Source organism: Rhipicephalus sanguineus, chromosome 2 (genome assembly GCF_013339695.2).
Source record: "Rhipicephalus sanguineus isolate Rsan-2018 chromosome 2, BIME_Rsan_1.4, whole genome shotgun sequence".
Taxonomy (NCBI): Eukaryota; Metazoa; Arthropoda; class Arachnida; order Ixodida; family Ixodidae; genus Rhipicephalus; species Rhipicephalus sanguineus.
Window position 1 is genome coordinate 24,768,856 of NC_051177.1, and position 22,906 is coordinate 24,791,761.

Sequence of the window (22,906 nt, forward strand, 5' to 3'; positions counted from 1 at the left end):
CTTATCCGCCAGGAGACGTGCTCATGTTGGTTTCCACGCCAAGCTTTGAACTAGCACCAAACCAACTTGCTGAAACGACCCGACAAGACCCAGTGTTGTCTCAAGTGAAAGCAGCTGTCGGAAGCGGCAAATTGCGCAAGCTTGCCAATGAAGAGTTTGCAGCATACAGAAAGCTCGGGGCCGAACTCTCTATTCAGGAGGGCTGCCTTATTAGGGGTTGCAGGGTGGTCATTCCTGCAAAAGCGAGAAAGTGCGTGTTGGGCCTGGCCCACGAAAACCACAGAGGAATTGTCGCCATGAAAGCCTGCGCTAGAAGTTACTTTTGGTGGCCAGGTCTTGACAGCGATATTGGAGAAGTGGCAAGGAACTGTATAATATGTCGCCAGCACCAAAAGGCACCAGGCAAGGCACCTATGCCTCAGTGGGAGCGCGCAACGACACCTTGGCACACCATTCACGCGGACTTTGCTGGCCCTGTGGAGGGGAGGATGTTGCTAGTGGTGGTCGATGCGTACACCAAGTGGCTGGAAGTGCGCTGCATGCGCAACATCCAGACTACCACATTGATCGAGGAAATGCGAAACCTTTTCGCAACGTTTGGGCTCCCCAAAAAGCTAGTGACGGACAATGGCCCGTCTTTTGTTTCCTCAGAATTTGAGGAGTTTTTAAAGAAGAACGGGGTTACACATGTCACAAGCGCCCCCTACCATCCCGCCACTAATGGCCAGGCAGAGAGAATGGTGTCCGAAACAAAACAGGCGTTAGCCAAGAACCAAACAGGAACGTTTGCATGCAGGCTGGCGCGGTTCCTACTTAAGCAGCACAGCACCGTATCAACGGCAACGGGAAAAACACCAGCTGCATTAATGTTCGGGCGCGACATGGTCACCGCGCTCACAAAACTCCAGCCCCAGCCGCCTGAGGAAACACCGTCGAACACCAGGGGGTGCAACTCCGCGAGGGAAATTTCTGTGGGGCAGTCAGTATTCATCCGGAATTTCATCGGCAGCCCTGCATGGATGGAGGGAACGGTGACGGAGAGGCTCGGACACAGGTCTTGGATGATTAAATGTGAAACGGGAACGTTTCGAAGGCACCTAGACCACATAAAACCCAGTGTCGAGAAGAGTCAGGCGGAAAGCCGCTTAGAAAGCGAGCATGGAGAGCAATTCGCAACAACTCGGCAAGCTACCGTGCCGGCCCCGTACATGCTGGATCCACCAGCAGATTCCCCTGTTTCATCAGGATTCAGCCTAACAGAAGAGCCAGGGCCACAACAACCAGCGACGCAGCCGGACACGACAACGGCATCACGTCCGCAACGACATCGCCAGCCCCCAGACCGCTACGGGGACTCCATCTAAGAGGGGATAGATGTGATGTTCTACAGGCGACGCACTGCCGCTCCCGGCAAATAGGCGTGCCGCCGCTCCGGGACTCGTAAGCACCGGCTTCCGGTCACTCAGCCGCACGGCCAGAGCGACTAGGCAGATTGGGTTACGTTTTCCCTTCACGAGGGACGCCGCGCACGGACCGCGCCTTCGCGAGCAGGCGCCGTTTTTTTGGCAATAAAGCAGTTCGTACCCAGCAGCCAAGTGGTGTGGTTCTTCCCAAGGAAAACCCCACAACCCCGCAACGTAACAATTTCTTGTAGCGATATCTGATGGAAAATTGCTCCAATGAATGATCATGTGAGATATGAAACGAATGGCACTTTATGTTGCGGCTTTCTTCATCTTCCTGTCTCTTTCTTTTTTTTTTTTTTTCATCTGTCACTGTTGTGTTCTTTCCTACTTCCTTTTAGCTCTTTAAATTGTGACATGTCTTTTAATTGCAGCTCTGACCAAGAAGGTGCAGCCTGAGTCATCACGAATGGCAGAATGTGTGGCAGACACCCAGAGCCTTCTAAGTTGCATCCTCTCGGGAGGCATCAGCCTGCCAGAAGATGCTGAGGGCCTTCTTGGAAGAGGGGCTGCTATGCAGACGACACTGCTGGAGGAATGTGAAGCCACCTTCATGGCCTGCTACCATGCCTTCTACCCAAGCACCACACTCAAGTGGCGTGGCCTCTGTGAACTTCTTGTTGACCCTGTGAGTTGATTTCATACCTTACCTCATTCGGGTCATCTTTCACGCTATGCTAGCCAGCAAAATGGCAAGTTGGGCCACTTGGTAATGGTTTATCATAGAACATGAGGCAGCGCAAAGTAAATGCAGACAAAAGAATGTTGTTGTGTATCTTTTTGTCCACCACAATAAATGTTATACAATTGTCTTCTATCAGCTTCCATCTGTAGTTGTGTAGTCATGTCTTGCTATCAAGTAAAATCTTGTGACAAGAGAAATGGTTAGAAGAGACGCTCGGTTATAAGAGACATTTGAAGGTGGCTTGGGTTGATTTCCTTATGCTTGCCATGTTAACAGTATTGCGTACAAGAGACATGCTTACAAGAGGCTTTTGGTTACTGTACTCGGCTTCATACATCAGGTGCAGTGCTGTGGAAGCTATGCAAGAAGTTGGACCTCATTGTTGTAAATGTGGCCTCCGTGACTGGTTCCAGTTGCGCACTATACCAGAATTAATTGCAGAAACCACGATACAAAAACAAGGAGATGCTAAGTGGTCCAGAACAACCTGTTGACATTCGTATAAATAACGGGGTTTGTTTATTTTCAAGGCACACAGCATCTTACTACTCATTCTAAAAAAAAAAACAAAAAAAATATCAAGTTGCGGGTGGTAAAATGATTGAACTATTTCTTGGTGCTAACATATCTGCAAGAAGTCTTGCTAGCTTCTATAGTGTTGCACCTGATGTGTGAAACAGAGTATAAGGACAACTTTTCTAGATCCCTAGAGTAGATTCTTCACCATTTAAAAGACACAACTCAGACACGCTCGGTTATGTTATCAGTGGAATTTCTTGACACCCTTGAACATTGTTATAAGTGGGTTCGACTGTACGTGTTTTTCTTCAGCCACATAAATAAAACTTATGCAAAACACAAAAGCGCTTTGTAAAAAAACTTGCACTTTTGCGGCTACTTCTCTGACATTAGATGCAATTAACGGTGGGGAACATGGCATTTTGTACAAGGCTATGTCACAGTTCGGCTGCTGTTTTGACGTCAAACCTGGTTTAGTATGCCCAGTAGGCTCTCCATGGCTTCTGTTGTCAATACTAGGTTTAGGGCCTTCTCTTTATTGTAATAATAGTTAAAGCTTCTTTCAACAAGCTTGTCGTCCATCCCAGAAAAAGTTGGCTTTACACTTGTACTGAAGCAGCCTAAAGTAGAGCTTAGCTGGGCATGATTTTTTTACTAGTGCCTATTGACACTTTGGCTTCTCTCTCTCCGTAGGCCCGGCGCAGTGGTCACGACTGCGGTGACCGACTCCTGGCAGCCGTGCTGTCTTCGCTCTGTTCTCCTGCTGCTCAGCTGACCAGCCTGCTACCACCAAGCTTGGACAGAGAGACTCGGCCCTGTGTTGAGGGGCCTTGCTCACCAGAGAGCCCAAGTGCTGGGACTCAGCTTCCCGATGCTGCAGACTCGTCCACTGTCTACCCCCTGCTTGTTGAAGTTGTTGCACGAAAGACACAGGTGGGGGCAATTGACTGCCTACTTTCTACGTGTTAGCGATCATATAGCTTAGGGAAGGAATCTCAAACTCACCTTAGCTATCGGACCACAGTCACGAAATTTTGTTTCCCGATGGGCCAGGATTGTGAACAATGTTAGAGCGGGTTGGTGGGGGAAGAGGGGGGGGGGGGGGGCCAGTTTGAGCAAATTGTCTGCTAAGGTTGCCATTCGAAAGAAGAAGGCCTTTCCCATATTCTTTGATGGGTCATTTTGGAAGGGGATTTGACGTTGTATCTCGAGAAACATGTTGATACTGATCTTCAGAGTGACTGAAATCTGGACGCCAATTCTGGAGTCCAGATTTTGTTCCACGCTTATGTTTTAACCCTTTCAGACACCTCCTACGAAGAACTTTCTGTAAATGCGTCAAATCTATACAACGTTATTTTAGGGCACTCAATATCATATTGCAACAAAAATAATGTCATAATATGCAAATTTATATGTGTTATAATAATTACTGCCAATTAATTTCTAATTAAATATCTATTTATTCTGAAGTCATTCATTCCTTGTTTTTGCACAAATAGAATCGAATTTCAGGCTAGAAATATAGTGCGAATTCATTTTCGGTTGTGTTAATTTTGAGCAAAGAAAAATTATGCCTTAGACGTGGCTCGCGGTAAGCGGCACGTCGAACGACTCGTCGAACATGGTAGTGCCTTCAGCAAAGTAATCGTATGCAACAGTACACTGAAAAATGAAGTTAAATGAAGACAAATTGATTATGCAGGAGGTTCAATTCATCCAAAGCTCAATGTATCTGGCTCATTCTTAGCCACTAGTCAATACAGCTAACAAAAAAGTGGTGTACATATTTGTGTACATAGCTTGTCAAAGGGTTAACACATGGTGACCGGATGGGGTGTCTCGCGAAAAAAAGTGCTTGAGACCAGTCACGTCTGTGTAGCTCATGAACATACTTAAGGAAATAAAAAAAAGGGACAAAGCCAGTCATGTGCGGGGCGAACCACTAGTGGAAGGTCCGCGGGCCGCACGCAGCCCATGGGCCTCATGTTTGAGACCCCTGTCTCTGCATTGGTATGAGTGGTTGTCACCATTTGAGTTGGTGATAAAGATCCAGAAAGCGGCATCATGTACAAAAAGGGAGCACAAAATGGGAGTGCTGCCTCTTGGTATGTTTCTTTATCAACAGGAAAAACATGGCTGACCATGATTGTTCATGTGATCTGGAGTAGTTATGCTGCTGAGCACAAAGGGGCTTCTTCAATTTCTTGGCTGGGCTTTCGCATTACAACAGGAGCAAAATGCGAAAACACTTATTGAGTTGCTTTCTGTGCCTGTTATAGAGCTTCCAGTTGCAAAAAATTATTCAGAAACCATCACTATGGCATTCTTCATTGCCATGTTGTGGATTTTGGATGTAAAACCTTGTGAATCTTATGAAAAGTAGTATGTGGTACAGAAAGTGGTCTTTTAATCAGAATACTTCAGTGGACAGGCTTATCAAGGTTATGTGCAATGAAACAAAAGTAGCACATAAAACAAACAATATTATGTACCTCGTGCAACATCAACCATCTTCTTCCCCCCACCCTTTTCTTTCATAAGCTATATATTTGTGCACGCACAATAAAAGCTTTGTTGGCAGTCAGTGCCCGTCTTCATATGCTGTTTCTCTGTCCATGTTTAAATTAGCACTGTGTTTTTATGATGGATCCGTACCAACGAGCTCGCATCCAAACTCTCCTAAGTATATTATGTAGCACAGTTACTTTAGATTTAAATTCAGTGCCCATAGAATATGTATTCTGCAAATTTAATGCTGTTTTGATTATGCCTAACAAGATCTTAGGAGACTGTGCGGAGGACCAGCACTAAAATTGACGTATTTGCAACTTAAATTTCCAGCAAATCCTGGTGATAAAATAATAGACCTATTCATTTCTACTCCATTGAGGCTTACCTTGTGGGGGTGCTATCACCCCCTGTAAAGGCGACTGCCGTAACTTGGGCGCGGCCACTGTGAACGCACGTGCTTGGCACGTAAACAGAGACAATCGGCCAAGGTCAGGGATGCGCTGGCTGTAACTCGAGTTCACCGGCGGTGGCCCCAGCAGCGCCGCCATGGAGAATTTAGGCCGGTGCATAGAAACAGCAGTGACTTTCTTTTGGAATGTGGCGGCGCGCGCGGATGGATGTCTGCCACGGTGGGTCCGGGGGGACGGTACCACGGCTCGCTTCCCTCGGGCCCTTGTGGGCAAGTAGTTCATTTTTATTTTTAAGAACGTCGTTGAGTTATCAGGATACCAAGGCGTTGGACTGGGCTGGTTGGTACATAGTCACAAAGGATAAAAACCAGCGGAAAACACGGGACATTCCCTGAATCAGGAATTGTCGTATAGCATGTCGAATTCTAGGATGACACTGGGTTTATACTAGGCTTGTGCGAATACAGTATAGACCGCTTATAACATAAGTCGCCGGAGTCGCGAATATCCGCACTATAAGCGGTACCGCACTATAACCAAAACAACCTTCTTCAAAGGCTGCACTTGCGCAAAACGTGTTGAGCATGTAGCCTCGCGTGTCTGATAATCGACATAAGCGATTTGGGGCGCTTACAACCTCTTAAATCTCCGAATGTTCAAAAATTAACCGCCAAAGACCCGCATTGCCAGCGAAATAACACGGGGGAAAAAAGCAAACAAAACGAAGTGCCATCGCGGAAATTCGCCGACTACCTTTCAGGCCATCTCGAGGTATGTGCATTACACAGAAACCATGTCGAATCGCGACCGAAATTTCACGTGCTGAGCGGTACCGATCGTTCGATTTCACGGGCGCGCACGCGATGTCCGACATTGCAATCGAATCCGGAACCACCATTCGAGTTGCATGCGCCAACCATGCCCTCGTTTTCATTAACGATATGATTCTCTTCCCTTCAAGTGCAGCCATCGCAAAAAGTTTCGTTGATTCCGCACCAAACCGCAACTTTTATCGCCCGCGACCGCTACCGAAAAGTAACCAACGCTGATTAGGCCTAGCGTGCGGTTCAGCATGTTGTCGTGGGAAGTTTGTCCAAGACAACATGAAGATCGGACGTCGAAAAGATCGCACTCAAGCACTAACCCAAGAACAGCGTGCGCGTGATACGAAGTTTGTGTTCGCGGCCGGGAGATCAACGGCGACAAAAGCCCGCCAAGCTCGTTTAAGTCCGCACAATGGCAGAAAAGGCGAAAGCTCGCGTCATGAAGCCGCAAATTTGCGGACGAGGTAGCAAACGCGATATCTGTAGCAAGTGTGATAACGACGACGCTTTTACCGACAGGAAACTTACGTTCCACGCGTAACACGCTGTCGGCAAGCGGCCGCGGAGCCTTGCCGCCTCGCCACCGCCGGTGCAAAGGCTACTCCGTCGCCTAGGCAACCACCATCCTTCCCCACTCGGCGAGCCCGCACAGCGCTGCCGCGGTCTTTTTCCTCCCCCCGCCCCTCGTTCGTTCACTGTGCGTGCCCTCGCCCTCCGTAACGACCTCGTCGCTCCCTCCCCAGCGGCGTACCTCCTTTGAGAACCGCACTCGCTACCCCGTTTGTCAGAAATATTTTCCCGCAACCGCATTATAAACGGTATTTCATCTTGGGGGACTGCACAATAAGCGGTATGCGTATACGTGCGGTTCTATGGGAGGGTAAACGGGAGTTGAAAAAGACCGCATTATAACCGGTCCTGCACTATATGCGGTTACGTTATAAGTGGTCTGCACTGTATCATATTTTAGGTTTGAAGCGAATAGTGATTTGGTCGAGTAATTTTGAATAGAATTCGAATAATATATATCACATATAAAGAAAAATGAGCATAGTTGTCATGACCCAACTAACCTGCACAATATTTTTTTAAATTGAAACAAGGCATGTGCAAATGTCATTCTTTTTGGTTCAAAGGAAGGAGAAGCAACTTTGAATAGTAGCAGGATTTCACTTTCGGTAGCATGCAAGTGATAAGCTGTAGAATATGTACGTTTTAAAATTTACTACACTTAGAGCATATAAGCCGGTATAGAAGGGCCATGGTAGGGTCTAGTTGGTTGTACATGCAGTTGGTTGTACAGTTGGTTGTACAGGTTGTACTTTCTTTCACCCAGTATACATGTGTGATGTTTTCATCAAATAAACAGTTGTTAGTTTGCGCTCGTGTGTGTATTACCTGTTGTTTTTCCGTCTGTCTTTGCGTTCAAGAACAGTGCATCGCAAGTGTTAACAGGCCGGTATAACAAGCTTTTAAACTTAAAAAATGATGAATCAGTGTGAGGGTAATATGTTCATTTAACGGGGGACATGGCATTTAAAAACTGTTTTTTATTTCTTGGTCGATTTTGATGAAACTTGGTGATTTATATATATTTGTGTGCTTACTTCAAATATCCAATTATTTTTCTAGTATAATGAGCAGTTTTTAAAATACATAATATTTCGTGTGCCTTTTGAGGCGCAAGATTTTTTCTAAATTGGGAGAGTTACGAAGTAAATCAGCATATCACAATAACCTGTAATCAGAACTGAGCGCAGTACTACAACAAAAATGGATGTACTAAACCCATTAGAACGAAAGTTACGGTGTTGAACATTAGCGAATGAAATCCCAGTTTGAAATTGATGCACTCATAAATGTTTAACATGCCATAACTTTTGTTCAAATGGGTTTAGAACATCCATTTTTCTTGTAGTGCTGCAGTGAGTTCTGACTCCATGGTTATTGTGATATGTTGATTTACATTGTAACTCTCAATTTAGAAAAAAACCTTGTGCCTCAAAAGGCACATGAAATATTTTGTATTTTAAAAACTGCTCATTATGCTAGAAAAATAATTGCATATTTGAAATAAGCACACAAATATACATCACTCACCAAGTTCAAAATCGATCAAGACCCTCCTTAACCTTGAAGTGGAGCTTCGTGGCAGTGCGGAGTTTTTCTGGAAAGGTGTATTCACCGTATAGCACCCCTCCACTGCACTGAAACCACCTTTACAGGGGGGTTACATGCGGACTAATGTACACCTATTCGTTCATTTCGAATACTTCGAAATTTCCAATCATTTAAATTTGAATCATCGAAGCAAATTTGAATACTGTAATATTCGTTCGAATATTCGAAATGCTCGAATATTCGCACAAGCCTAGTTTATACTATACATTGGTTTCAACAAATGAACTGATGCAAGAAGAGCATTGTAAGGAAATACTGTATACACCTCAAAGAATACTAGCTGTGCAACGACAATTCCTCACTTGGCGCGTTTTACCAGCAGTCATGCTTCATAGTACGAAAGACTCAGCACATGGTCCAATTCACACACCTGCATCTAAGTCTGCAACTATAGTGGCTCACTGTTGTTTTAGCACTTTATAATTTTTTGTAGTGTTTCATAAAGTTTTGCAATTGATTTATAGGGCTTGCAAGAACATTAAGCTTGGGAGTGATGCAGGAGTGGCTCACTGGTAATTTCTCAAGGTGCATGAGCCTGATAATCCAATAATTTCTGCTTTTGTTAGAGCAGGTGCACTACTTCTCGATGCTGTTCTCTGGTATCCCCTTCAGCTCCTTTCCCAATCTAACTATTACCAAAATCTTTTTCAGAAGGAAGGCTGCCACGCTGATAATTGTAGCTTCAAAGATGTCCTGGAGCGTCTGCTGAGTATCGTGATTGCTCCCGTGCAGAGTGCACTGAAACACGTGAGTAGGAGAGCTACTTTCTTCTGTCAGAAGCAAAGCAAACTGAAATAGTACTAGCTTCATCAGATTGCTTATCTGTGAAATTTTGACTCTCTTGTTGCATTTTGCTGACACTACTTTGTAATTGCTTTTTTTTTTTCATGCAGGATGCAGAGAAACCGTCAGTGAAACTTGTGTCCAGTACATGCGCTTTTCTTTCTGCTGTGGTTGCTGAACTGTCATCTCAGACTATAGGCTGTGCGGTGAGTGGCATGATTGTAATCCTCTTTGGATTCTCATCAGTTGTGTGTGGTTACTGTAAGCTGTAAGAAAAGCATGAATGCATGTGAAAGGATGGTTAATACTTCAGACTACTGGAGAGGTCCTTTGGTGTTTTCCGTAGCTGGGACGCTTCACGAGAGTACAGGAAAAGCTCTTTTTTTTTTATCGTTAGGGGTTCTCTTAAAATGTATAGAGGAGGCAGGCACTCATAATTACTATTTGCAGTCAGCGGAGTCTGGCAATTTTTGTAATTAAAAAAATGTTCTTATCCTTTTTATGTTTAGGCTGCAAATTTTCAACTTGCCTTTCAGGTGGATGTACAGCGCGCCAGCCGACAAGCACTGCACTGCACTCCGTCTCGATTCTCACGGGTCTGCCAGAATCGAACGTGGAACACTGGAAATGGTTCTCCAGATGCCATCTGCTTTAGTGTTGACAGACCTGGAGTGCTTATTGCTGGTGCTTGCATTTATGGTGGAATTGGCAATGAGTGGCGATATGAATTTGACATCCTTGACGACGTAAGTGTCACTGAAGAATCGCTTGATGCTATCTGTTCTTTAGATTGTGCCACCAGATTTCAAATTCTTGGTTGCAGACAATAAACAGTGTAGGCTGTGACTGTTCAGTGCTAGCGGAACTTTATTATGAGCTCCAGATGTGATATGATTTAGTTACCAAACTAAACTGATGCACCTTAGCCTGTGAAGATGGCTTACGATGCAGAGTGATTCGTGCTGATCTGCTTGTGTGTTTGCAGACTGGTGCAGTTGGAGAGCTGCCTCAGATACACAGATGGAAGCCGATTGCCGAGGTTCACGGCTCGTTTGGGCAAGAAGATTGCTTCTCAGACGTGGCAGAAGTGAAGTTTGATCGTCCAATTGCCATCAAGGTTTGTTGCTGCTGCAGTGCTGTAGCTTGCCACAAGGCAATGCTTGTGTACACAATGCTGCAGGTTTTCGTGTGCAAAAAGTGTTCGGCAACACTTTTTGAACGTTGTCATAGAAGCGCTGCCAGTCTGGGGTTAAAGCTCCTGTGAATACGTCAGCCAAGTATTGTTTCACTGCACATAGGAGGGAATTTACAATCCTGTGTTAAAGACAGTAAAAAATTGCTTGGTCTTTCCTTAGCAATGTTGTCAACTACACAGCAAGAAATAAAATGCTCGTTTTGTGTGATAACTCCACTTATACTTGTCAGATTTGAAAAATTCTTGTGGCCGGAGATTCGTGAGGCAACACAGTTCATCAGTAACGTAGTTCTATTATAACTTCGAAAAGTGTTGGTGGGCGTCTTTAATGAAGATGAAAAGGATGACTCATTGTGCTGTCTATCAAGTTTTTCACGAGGCATATTTGTGAGGAATCGCTACCTGAGTTTTTGTTGTTGTATGCCTTCAGGAAAACACAAAGTACGCTCTGAGATTGAAAAACCATGGTGCCAGGACAAATAATGGTGATGGTGGAGTGACTCAGGTGAAAGGACCCGACGGCACTACGTTCACCTTCAGCGACAGCTCCCTGAGTTTCAATGGCACCAACCACACCAGAGGACAGATACCTCAGATACTCTACTACAGGTAACTTCTTTGAGTCATCTCAAGCTGGTAAAAATACCATGTAATTTAAAGGACAAAGATAATTGCTTGTTTGCTACACCTGGGGTAGGCAGCTTGCGTGAAGTGGTTTACTAAAGCATTCAGTAAGTTGACCCACTATTTAAATGCTTTGTTCGAGTGCCCTCACCCATAGGGAAAAGAAGGATGTACTAGAGTAGTCTAGAACCCAAAAGTGTTTTGCTCAATACATTGGCTGCATGTAATTTCATCAGAAGGTTTTTTTATTGTCATTTGGAACGAGTGTTCACAAAGTAAATGACCTTAACTGGTTTGGTCATCATGGGGGACATTTACATTGGCCAACATTCACAGAGCTCCAAGAGCAATTTCTTGTGCATTTTTTATTACGCGCATGCCCGTTTCTTCTTTTTCTTTTTTTTTTATTTAGTGACCAGGCTTTAGTCATTTTTTAACATAAGCAGTATGGTTTGAAGAGTGCCTGTTGTGTCTGGATGTACTTTCATCGTTCGGGATCTCGAGTTTGTAGTATAATTGGAATTGATAAGTCGGCATAAGTAAATCCAACTACATTTGAACGTCGTTATAATGAAATTCCCTCTGACATGAAAATAGTTTTCTTGTATTCTATATTCATCATAAATGTTTATCTGTTACGTGGCAATAATGGTGAGGCAATTTTTCACTCGTGTTGTTATATCAGATAATTCTTTATAACTGTGTTTCTTACATGTTGAGGTACGATTGTACTGTAGGCTGATTTTGTACTTTCCTTTGTGTGGTGGGCTGTGCAACGGCTAACTTGTTGTCCTCGCGTAGCACGCCTCATGACACAGAAAGCCAGCAAGCGATGCGCGACCTTATGGAACTGCAAGCTCGTCGCAATGTACTCAACATCTGTGGCACTATTGTCAAGGCTAGTGCACAGCTGCTGTCTGAAGCTGCTGCTGAGCAAGGTCAGGAGTTTTATGTCATTCTGTCATGAACCCCTTTCAAGCTTACTGACATTCCTGAATGTTTCTGGCATAAAACAAAGGAATTTTGCCTGCTGTTGATTAGATTTGTTGACCACTGCCTTTTTTTCTCTTTCGTCACCCTGAGTTCTTCATCTGGCAGACATAAGCTTTCATAGTGATGAGTTATATAGGTTCTTTTAACTTTTAGTTGATTTGGTGCCATTTTTGGCTGCTTGTGTTGGGTCCCTGCTTGTTCATTTGACTTCTTCATTTGTCTTCATTACCAGTGTGGTGTTGCTTTTTTTTTTCAATGAATTAATATCAACTCGTTCAGTTTTTCATCCTGACACCTGATAACCTGCTCTACAAAACTGTTTGCAGATGATGAAGTGGTTCATAAAATTGGGTCCTCACACCTGATGACGCAGTTGCTTCCATTGATACTTGCTCACCTTTGCCCAGTTGCCTCATGTGACTCACAGGTGAGAAGGTGTATTATTTGTGCACAAGTACATTTGTGGAATGTGTGTACACCTCTTCAGAAGGTCCCTAAGCAACCTCTGATAATAGAAATGTCACAGTATTCTCTCCTGGCTTTTCCTGCCTTTTCACCACACTTCATGATGACAACAGGGTTCGTGATGACAACAATGTATTGACATTGTCGACATGTCCTCTAAGGAAATAAGCAAGAAGGCAGGAATAGCACCTGTAAGGGAGGAAGTGAAGGCAGAAACATTTTCTTAGGTTAACTGAAAACATTCAGCTAATTCAAACAAATTTCAAATTTTTGTGTGACCCGCTATGTTTTCTATGTATTTTAAAGCCCCTTAGTTTAAACTGCTCCATTGCATGAGTTCGGATAATTCATACTTTTTTCTGATCCATGCCTGAAAATATATGCGGCCTTTGTCACTTCCAGCTGAACATTTGCGCTAAGAGTCGCAAATAAAGAGGATTGTCTGCCCACAAAGCAGCCAAACTGGCCAAGCCACGCGCCCCAACAATTGCATGTTCACTGAGGAACAAAGAAAAAAAAATTATCGAGATGGTCACGCCTCGGTCAATCGCATGCCAAACACGTCTTAAATCACTTTCGCTGCAGTACACTGGTGTCAAGCGGGAAAGCGTGCTAAGATTGCAATGTGCCTACCAGCTGTCCTGGGACATAGCACATCTCGTCTTCTAATTACACACGTGTGCATCCGCTGTATAATGACCAGCATCAGTATGATTGCTGACATCTGAAAATTTTACTGGCAATCATTCACAGCTGTCTGATCTTGCTAAGGCCACGAGAAGCAATAAACATGACACAAGCTGGTATGTTGCCCAATCATGTACTTGCTGTGCCAATTGTACCAAACTACACCAAGAGGTGAAACCTACTAGATGCTGCTACATTTCGGCAGTAATTGCATAATTTGTGCCGAGAATGCGCCAAGACATCAGTTTTTCAGTTTTTCAGAGAAAATAAGAAAGGTGGTAGCCGCTCGAAATATATACTTAAGTTACTGTTGTAAATTTTAGTGGTCATTGGAGCAGACAGGCGAGAGCTGTGTAGTTTTAAATATCTCTCAAGGCCAATAACTACATACTCAACAGAGATTATTCAGTTGATCTAATGGTAATGACCAAACAACTCGCAGTTGTAGCCTAGCTCTTGATTGAGCTTAGAATATTGTTCATGCCTAACCACCATACGGGCTACAACTTTGCCATTTGTGGCCGGTCTTGCCCAGCTGCAAAGGCATACACAGTGTCTTGTAAATGTGACTTCAGCACTGAAGTGCGTGCCCTACCGTAAACTTTTGCTTAATGCAAACAGATTGCGACATACAATATTATGTCAGCTAGCAAGTTGTATGAAAGCTTGATGTACGGGCTCAGACAGCGACGCCGGAAAGTGGAAGCTGAAGTTGCCATGTATTGTGGCAGGCTCACAGTATTCGCACCTAAAACGAAATCCAGGGGCCGCTGCGAAGTTAGGCAACACTGGCAAAGATGGCGGCTACAAGGTCTATGTGCAGATTGTTGCTGTTGGAAATACGGCGTTTTCTAGATTGTGATATCAAAACGCAGTGTTTTGTCGAAGGTGAGAGTGTCCTGGCTGCCGAGTACCTCATGTTGGTTTTCGCTAAGGCCAAGGTCAACAATTAAATAAACGTTGCACTGTTCGTGTAAACGTCTAGCATGAATTTGCCTGATTCGTGTAAATGTCAGGTGGAGTAACTTTGCGATTGTGGAGGTTGGTTATTTGCGCCGTTCTTTGCCATTCACCCAGAAAACAGAAATTTGTGAAAAGGTATTATTCCATCTTTTGACTTCGCCGATGCGCATAGCGAAACGCAATAAAACTGCTTTGCAACGCATCTTTTTCTTTACTGACGACGAATCCATCCGCCAGAATCGCTGTTGCACGTGCACAAGTGAATGTCATCTGCTACATGGACCTCGATAGCCTGTTTCGCACGCTGTCCACTAGGTGGCATATTGGCTAAAATTATTCGTGAATAAATAATTATCATTATGAGAATGGGAAGTTTATATACACAACTATATACTGCATGTCTAGATTCAATTCAGCCGTTAATTCTGCATGTTGAGTTTTCTGGCTGGGAGTGGGGAGGGGGGACTCTGCCAAACAGTACCAACTGTATACTCTGAAATACATCGTTAAGTCATGTAAAAATATTTACTGAATCTTTTTCAGTCAGAAAACATCTCATAATTGGTGGAATTACAAGTTTCTGTGAGACACCAGTCTTTTATATGAAGATTTATTGCAATAATTATAGTAAGCAATACGTGTATGTACTTGGAACGTTTCGTTTTAGTTGCATTATTTTACAAAAATATTATAGTGCTACTTGTTCTGTCTTCCAAAAGAGTTCATGCAGGGCACTTAAGTTTCAATATTATACAACGGTTGAGACTTAGTAATTGCCTGTCACAGATTTACAAAAACAACTTTAAAAGCTGTTTTTGTAAATATGTGACAGGCAATTGCTCCAAAAGGCTGATTTGCTGCTCTAAAGTGAGGTTTTAGCTGCTCCAGAAGCTGCACCCAAGTGGTTTTGGTCGATCACATCACTGGTTGCCCCAAGTCATATTCATGAGAACATCTGGTAGTTCAAACTTCTGATCATTCAAACAAAATTCGGTGGTCCGCTCAAGTTTGAATTATCGAGAGCTTACTGTAAATCCCAAAAGGATGCAGCTTCAAAGATTGACAGATATACTGAAGATGTGGTCAATGTATGTAGAATAGATGTTTTCAGGAAGCAAAGCTGTCTGTGTTTGCTGACGTCTTTCTGGTTTCTTTGTATCCCATGTAGAGCGCTGTTGAGGTTCTTGACTTAGTCCAAAAGCTGCTAAAATGGGTGTCTACGCTGAACCAGAGGAACGCACCAACCAAACAAGCTGATGCATTAGTACCCATGGATGGAGGCATTGGCCCTGCTCACTATGCAGTGGTGGAGAGTGATCACCCATACAAGCCAGCCACTGTTTTTGTGTCCAAGGTGAGAGTATTCGCCAGCGACGGTCATGACCTCGGTTTGTGTCATCAGCAGAAAACTTGATGCCTGCAAATGTGCATTTGTCATTCTATTTCATCAGTATTGTGTGTGTGATGCATTGGGACCCTTACTAGTTATGTTTATGCCTGTTTTTAACTGACATTGCCTTTTGTACAGTCCTTGCAAGACTACTTTACTGACAGTACTGTTGCCTACTTGGTCAAGATAAATCACGATAGCTGATTTTGCTAGCTTTTGCTTGTTGCCACATTCTGTGCAGGCATGTGTGCATAATCGTGTGCATGGCTCCCCTGTAAGAGGGGCGAAGTTTCACTGCAGTGCCCCCCCCCAGCCTTCCCATTGGTCGACTCTGAAAAAAAAGCAAGCTTCACAGTGGATGCAAAAATGAAAATGAAGCGATGACGTGGTTCCCACAACGGCCTGCCTTTGGTCCCTTACTTTATGGGGGTAAAAATGGGTAGTAAACAGCTCTTGGAATGCAGCATCAGCTCCTCGGCCGCAGTTATTGTAAAAAACCTGCATGGTTATAACCTTGGACTTAATGAATGACGGGACAGGTACGACTGAGTGAAGGTATGGAGCAGACTTGGCACCCCACTTCAGTTGTTTGGGGGCAGGGTGACTGCCCCCTCTGCCCCCCTTGTGCACACGCCTATGCATGTGTGGTTAGACAGTTCACCAAATGCGTAGTGAAGATAACCACTGATCAATTACAGCAGTGGAACCTATGTTAAGGAGAGGGAACCTAAATGCTACGGAGGTTTATCTAATGTGATAATGGGAGACCAGTAAATTCATAGTATATAATTAGAGATATCTGGGAGAAGTTTTCATCCTACAATGGGCAGTGATAACTTTATGCTGGTCAGTTACAGAGTTCTTTTCCTAGCTGTCCGTGAATTATATGAAGAAATCACGAGAATCATGTCAGACAAGGTGTTGGATTCGTTTTTTGATGGTGCAGGGGTTCATGATGTGAGAGATGTACTGTCATGTATTTCAGTACCTTCAGGGCAAAGAAGTTAAGGTGCAAAAGGCAGTGTGCATTTTGCAGAAAAAGTTCATAAGATGTGACATCCACTAAAAAGTGAAATTTTTTAGGAACCAATGCTTCAAAGATTCACTACATATATCACAAAAGTGCTGTCAAAATTGATTACATAGTCATGCATTTCACAGCGCTCAGCAAGAGTGCGCGCTGCACTTCCATTCTCCGCATTTTTTTTTTTTTTTTGTGTGTGATGGCGGATTCAGTGCACTGTGTCTGCAAATAAAGTAGTCAATGCATGCAAGAGAACTTCATCCCTGGGAACATAAATATTGACTACACTGCAATTGGCCGAATGGTCGCATATACTTGTTTTGCAGCAGTCATATACTTCTTTTGCAGCAGTCATCATAGGGTGCAGACATTGAGTGCACGGTTGACGCTATGTGAGACTGCTTGAAGAAGCTTGTGTTGCTGACTGATGCACAAATTCACTAATGCTTGGAACAAAACTCACGCGACAAATAGCACAAGTGCAACTTTTAACTTAGTGGCTTGGCTTGTCTTGTTTTTGAGCCTTGGACACTGTTGGCAGCTGCTTGGCTGATTAGCTTGGTATTAATGTTGGCTTTGAAGAGGTGTGAGGGACATATCAAAACTAAAATATTACTATATTGGTTCAACTGCATGGTAAAATAAGCCATGGTCGCAATGCTGTGTGGTAAATTTCACGGCGCCCTGCGTTCTGTCTGAAATTTCAGTCGTCCTGTGTCATTTAGTCTATGTAGCAAGTGGCTAGTGCTGCAAAGCTGTCCAAATTATCTGTGACTTTATAAACTGAACGTTTAGAAATTGTTTAGCAGAAGCATATGCCCCATCTCAAAAACTGATGTGTTTGCGCCGCAGCTGCAGCTCTCCTGCAGGGGAATATTATGAACGGTATTCTCTGCTGTCATTCTCTCTCCCTTGATGCTCCATTATTTGAAAGAAATACATGTATTTGACATTCTTCAGGTGCAATTCTCCACTCATGCTCATACACAAATAGAAGAGCAGGGGCTATTCAACTCATGTTAAAAATGTTTCAATATTTGCACTTTGCTTATTGAATGTAAGTGACACTTTGTTTAGATTCGGTGGTGTCATGCAATTGGGGTTTGGCACCCATCTCTCTTGGAACAGGTCAAGTTCACACGCAGTGTGCGCTGGATGGCACTAGAGTTTGACCCACGGTGCAGCACCACCCAGAAGGAAGACAGTCTCCAGTTGTACATTCCAAGTCATAATGGCCTGGGTCATGCAATAAGCATAGGTCGTGGCGATGAGGGTGATGAAGAGGCCAGCACCCCTTTCTGGCCAGTCCTGCAGCGTTTTTGCAGAACAGAGTGGCCCTTAGCAGCTACCATTCTCCCAGGTGAGGATTGCATCAGCAAACTGAGATATTAGAGATATCAGCATATCAGAGATATCACAGTCAGTTTTGGTGGTCTTGTCAGTGAGGCCTTATTCTGGGACCAAGGCCGCCCAGTAAAGCGGTTTTTGCCTAGGCCCTAAACATCAGTGAGATGTGAATAAAAGATTGATCGATTGATGGATTCATTGATTAATTAGTTCATTCAAATCATTGTTAATTCATTTACACATTTAAAAGGGATACGATGACCCTTCATCATGCAAGATTATTTGCTTGTTGCTATAGTTTATCCTTTCATATTGGATGAAGTCGAGGGCTCCATGTTGTATGGTTAAAAATGAATGAAGATTCATGCTGTGTTATTGAGTGGAAGATGCAGCTGATAAGTGCACCCTGCAAACCAGAAATGTGCATTTTGTCATGGGTCTTCTTCCTCTATGTTTTGCGCAGTGTGTCGGAATGGAACGAAAAACAAAAACCAAAAAAAAACACTAATGTGACATGGTTTATTGACGCGTCTTCAGGGAATGTCAACAGGCGTCTAGAATAGGGCGTCGGAGAGTGGCGGGCGTCAAGCAGCCAATCTGGGCAAGTGCGAGCTGGAGTACCCTGCTACTCTTGACACTGCGGCTTGCTTGCTTGCTAGCTTGCTCGTGTGTTTCTTCGTCGTCCTCTCTTCACTACATTGGCCCCCGGGGAATAGCGGAGCCATCCTGGCGACTTAAAGGGACACTAAAGGCAAATAACAATTTATGTCAGAGTGAAAGCCCAATGTATGACAACTTCTAAAACGGCAATATTATCAACAGCAGTGCCCTACTTACCGAGAAATTAAGCTAAATGTATCACATGATGAGCGCCACGAGTGGGACATTTTCGAAGTGATCCCGATGACGTAGGGAAGTCGGCCTACAATAAATCACTAGTAATCAAACTAGCAGCAGTAAAAAAAGAACAATCCGAGCATCAAAAGTCGTAATAAAATGCTGTTTGTTCGTTTCCGCTTGATTCATGGAAAACAAAACCTCCGTGGCGTTGCCATGGGGAACGGCGCGCGTGGTTCAAAGGCTTCGTTTTCGCCGAACTGTGCCTCGCCCGTCTCAGTGGTAGTTTCGGGATCGCGTACTGCCGTGCGTGTTTTGCGCGCTCGTGAAAGTCGCTCTGACAGAAAGTTCGACAAAATGCCGCATGCGTGTGATATTGCCGGATGCCCGAATGGTGCACAACGCCAGTGCTGCAGCAAGGAAACCGGTGTGTCTTTTCACTGGGTGCCGCGGAATGAACCCTTACGCTCGAAGTCGCTTAGTGTCATGCCATTGCGCCAGTGTGCTAAACAGTCAAAACCTCTGCGTGTGTGCTCGCTGCACTTTCGTACTGAGGATTACGAGACCAACCGCAACTTGGTGACGGCTTTGAATGTGCCCATCCGAGCAAGTCTTTGCCGCAGCGCCGTTGTTGCTACTGTGGGTCCCGCTACTTCCGCTCGGCTGCTACTAGTGTCGGCGGCCGCGCAGTAAAAGCGGGCAACGTTGGGCACGGCAGCAGTGACGTATGAGAGTCGTATTTTCACGCGGGAGATTTGAAGCGCGCTAACGCGATGCGGACCACTAAAAACGTGATTTTATTTCAAGATAAGCACTTCCTTGGCACAAAAGCAGCACTACGAGGTTTCTGGACCGCTATTTCAACAATCAACGTCGACTTAATATTTGCCTTTAGTGTCCCTTTAAGGCGTTGACAAGATAGCGGGGTCATAATATGGCTTGATCCGAGACACGTGGACGATTTCTCGGCCGCGACGGCACAAGTCGTCAGATGGTGTCAAGGGCTCGACCTCGTAATTGACGGGAGAAGTCTGAGCAAGAATGCGGTAGGGGCCGTGGTATCGGGCTAGTAACTTGGAGGAAAGTCCAGGAGTGTTCGGCGGTACCCAAAGCCAGACGAGAGCACCTGTCTTGAAAGCAGCAAGAGGTGCGTCGTCGTCGTGCCTAAGCTTCTGGCGACCTTGGTCTTCTGTCGTAAATGAACGGGCCAACTGTCGGCAATCTTCTGCATACCTGGCAAACTCGGAAATTGGGCTGTACTCACATGCGTCCGGTGTGTAAGGAAGCATGGTGTCCAGCATGCATGATGGCTCTCGTCTGTATAAAAGAAAGAACGGTGAGAATCCTGTGGTGGCTTGCGTAGCAGTGTTGTACGCGTATGTCACAAAAGGAAGAACGGTGTCCCAGTTGGTCTGGTCGGATGCGGTGTACATCGTCAGCATATCCCCGAGAGTGCGATTAAATCTTTCGGTTAGGCCATTGGTTTGTGGATGATATGCGGTCGTCATGCGGTGAACGATATTGCACTGAACGAGCAATGCTTCAACAGCTTCGGACAGGAAAACACGTCCTCTGTCGCTCAAAAGTTCGCGCGGGGCGCCGTGGTGCAAGACGAAGTTGCGTAGAATGAAAAATGCAACTTCTCTGGCTGTTGCTGTGGCCAAAGCTGCACTCTCTGCGTAACGCGTGAGATGGTCTACGCCGACAATAATCCATCTGTTCCCAGAAGTGGTCGAGGGAAGCGGGCCGTATAAATCAATACCAACGCGGTCAAACGGACGCGCCGGGCACGGGAGAGGCTGAAGTGTACCGGCTGGTCGTTGGGGTGGAGCCTTTCGTCGCTGACAGGCGGTACAAGTGCGGATATACTTGCGCACAAATGAATACAGTCCGCGCCAATAGTATCGCTGACGCAGGCGGTTGTAGGCCTTGAGAACGCTGGCGTGAGCGCTTTGCGGGTCGGTGTGAAAAGCAGCGCACATTTCCATGCGCATGTGGCGAGGTATCACAAGGAGCCACCTCCGACCATCAGACGCGTAATTCCGCCGATAGAGGAGACCATCTCGAATAGCGAAATGGGGCGCTTGGCGACGAAGAGTTCTTGAAGCGGGGTAAGCTGATGGATCAGCCAGAAAGTCGAGCATGTGGCAAACCCACGCATCCTTGCGTTGCTCCAACGACATGTCTGTGACGTCGATTGGCGACAAGGAAGCTGATGGGGAAGCTGTGTCGGACGCTAGCGGTGAGCGGGAGAGCGCATCAGCATCAGAGTGCTTGCGGCCCGATCGGTACACAACACGAATGTCGTACTCTTGCAGCCGAAGCGCCCAACGACCGAGGCGTCCCGACGGATCTTTCAGCGATGAGAGCCAACATAGAGCATGGTGGTCCGTGACGACGTCGAAAGGGCGGCCATAGAGGTACGGGCGAAACTTAGCCAAAGCCCAAATTATGGCAAGGCATTCCTTCTCCGTAACCGAATAATTGCACTCAGCTTTCTTGAGAGTTCGACTCGCGTAAGCGACGACGTATTCTTCGTATCCCGGTTTCTTTTGAGCCAGTACTGCACCAAGGCCGACGCCGCTGGCGTCAGTATGGATTTCCGTTGGCGCATCGGGGTCAAAGTGCCGAAGTATTGGAGGCGATGTCAGTAAGCGCCGTAGCGTTTCGAAAGATGTGTTGCACTCTCTTGACCAAGCAGACAGGCCATTAGAAGTTGTCAAAAGATTGGTAAGAGGGGCGACGATGGAAGCAAAGTCGCGGACAAATCGGCGAAAATAGGAACACAGCCCAATGAAACTTCGAAGCGTCTTCATGCAAGTGGGCTTGGGGTATTCGGCAACGGCCCGGAGTTTCGCTGGGTCCGGAAGAACGCCTTCCTTGCAGACGACGTGACCCAGTATCGTCAACTGGCGCGCCGCAATTTGATGTTGAGTTGAAGACCAGCTGAGGTGAGGCACGTCAAAATCTCACGCAGGCGGACAAGGTGAGTAGGGAAATCCCTAGAAAAGACTACGATGTCGTCGAGGTAGCAAAGGCAGGTGTTCCACTTGTAGCCGCGAAGGATGTTGTCCATCATTCGTTCGAAGGTAGCTGGGGCGTTGCACAATCCGATCGGCATGACGTTAAACTCGTAGAGTCCATCAGGAGTGACGAAAGCAGTCTTCGCACGATCAGTGACATCCATCGGTACTTGCCAATAACCCGAGCGTAAATCTAAAGACGAGAAATATTCTGCCCCTTGTAAGCAATCGAGAGCGTCATCGATGCGCTGGCAACGGTTACACAGCCTTTCAAGTAATCTTATTGAGGCGGCGATAGTCAACGCAGAACCTTATTGATCCATCCTTCTTGCACACAAGTACGACAGGAGAGGACCAGGGGCTCTGGGACGGCTGTATCACTGCGCGTTTAAGCATGTCGTCGACTTGTTCGTTGATAATTTGCCGTTCTGCCGCGGAAACTCGATAGGGTCGTTGGCGTAAAGGAGCATGTGAACCGGTGTCGATGTGGTGTGTGACGCTCATCATGCGGCCCAAGGTTGGCTGGGCACAATCGAAGGACGAGCGGAAGTCTTGCAGAAGGGCGAGGAGTTGGCTGCGATGCGATGGCGGTAGATCGTCGGCGATTGAAGGGCGGAAATTATCTGGGGCTGAAGAGTAGGGAACAGGTGACGTCATGGCGTTCAGCTGAAGGTGGTGTTGGTCCTCAGAGAAGTCCAGAGAACGCAAGAGGTCGACGTCTTGTACGTGCCCCAAAGATTCCCCGCGAAGCAAGGTAACGGCGGATGTCAGCGAGTTGGCAACGAGCATTATCGTAGCGCCAGAATTAATCGATAGTACTGCAAAGGGCAGTCGTAAGCCGCGACGACGTAGAAATACGTCCGACGGGGCAAAGAGTGCTGTTCCGTCTGGTGCGGTCATACAGGTCAATGCTACAAGGGTCCACGTGTTTGGGGGTATATCTGTGTCCTCAGCGACGACTAGTTTGTGGGGAGGGTCC

General features: G+C 45.6%; 1 protein-coding gene across 1 annotated transcript in view; it reads left to right on the top strand.

The window, feature by feature from the left end:
* Nucleotides 1-22,906, top strand: part of LOC119382556 (E3 ubiquitin-protein ligase MYCBP2) — a 130,594-nt gene that overhangs the window by 49,752 nt on the left and 57,936 nt on the right. The window contains exons 31-41 of the mRNA XM_037650305.2: nt 1,838-2,091; nt 3,361-3,600; nt 9,248-9,343; nt 9,490-9,585; nt 9,916-10,125; nt 10,365-10,496; nt 11,005-11,183; nt 12,000-12,136; nt 12,518-12,618; nt 15,475-15,660; nt 17,849-18,080. Of these exons, the coding sequence (XP_037506233.1) occupies nt 1,838-2,091; nt 3,361-3,600; nt 9,248-9,343; nt 9,490-9,585; nt 9,916-10,125; nt 10,365-10,496; nt 11,005-11,183; nt 12,000-12,136; nt 12,518-12,618; nt 15,475-15,660; nt 17,849-18,080 (1,863 nt within the window). The remainder of the gene's footprint in view (nt 1-1,837; nt 2,092-3,360; nt 3,601-9,247; nt 9,344-9,489; nt 9,586-9,915; nt 10,126-10,364; nt 10,497-11,004; nt 11,184-11,999; nt 12,137-12,517; nt 12,619-15,474; nt 15,661-17,848; nt 18,081-22,906) is intronic.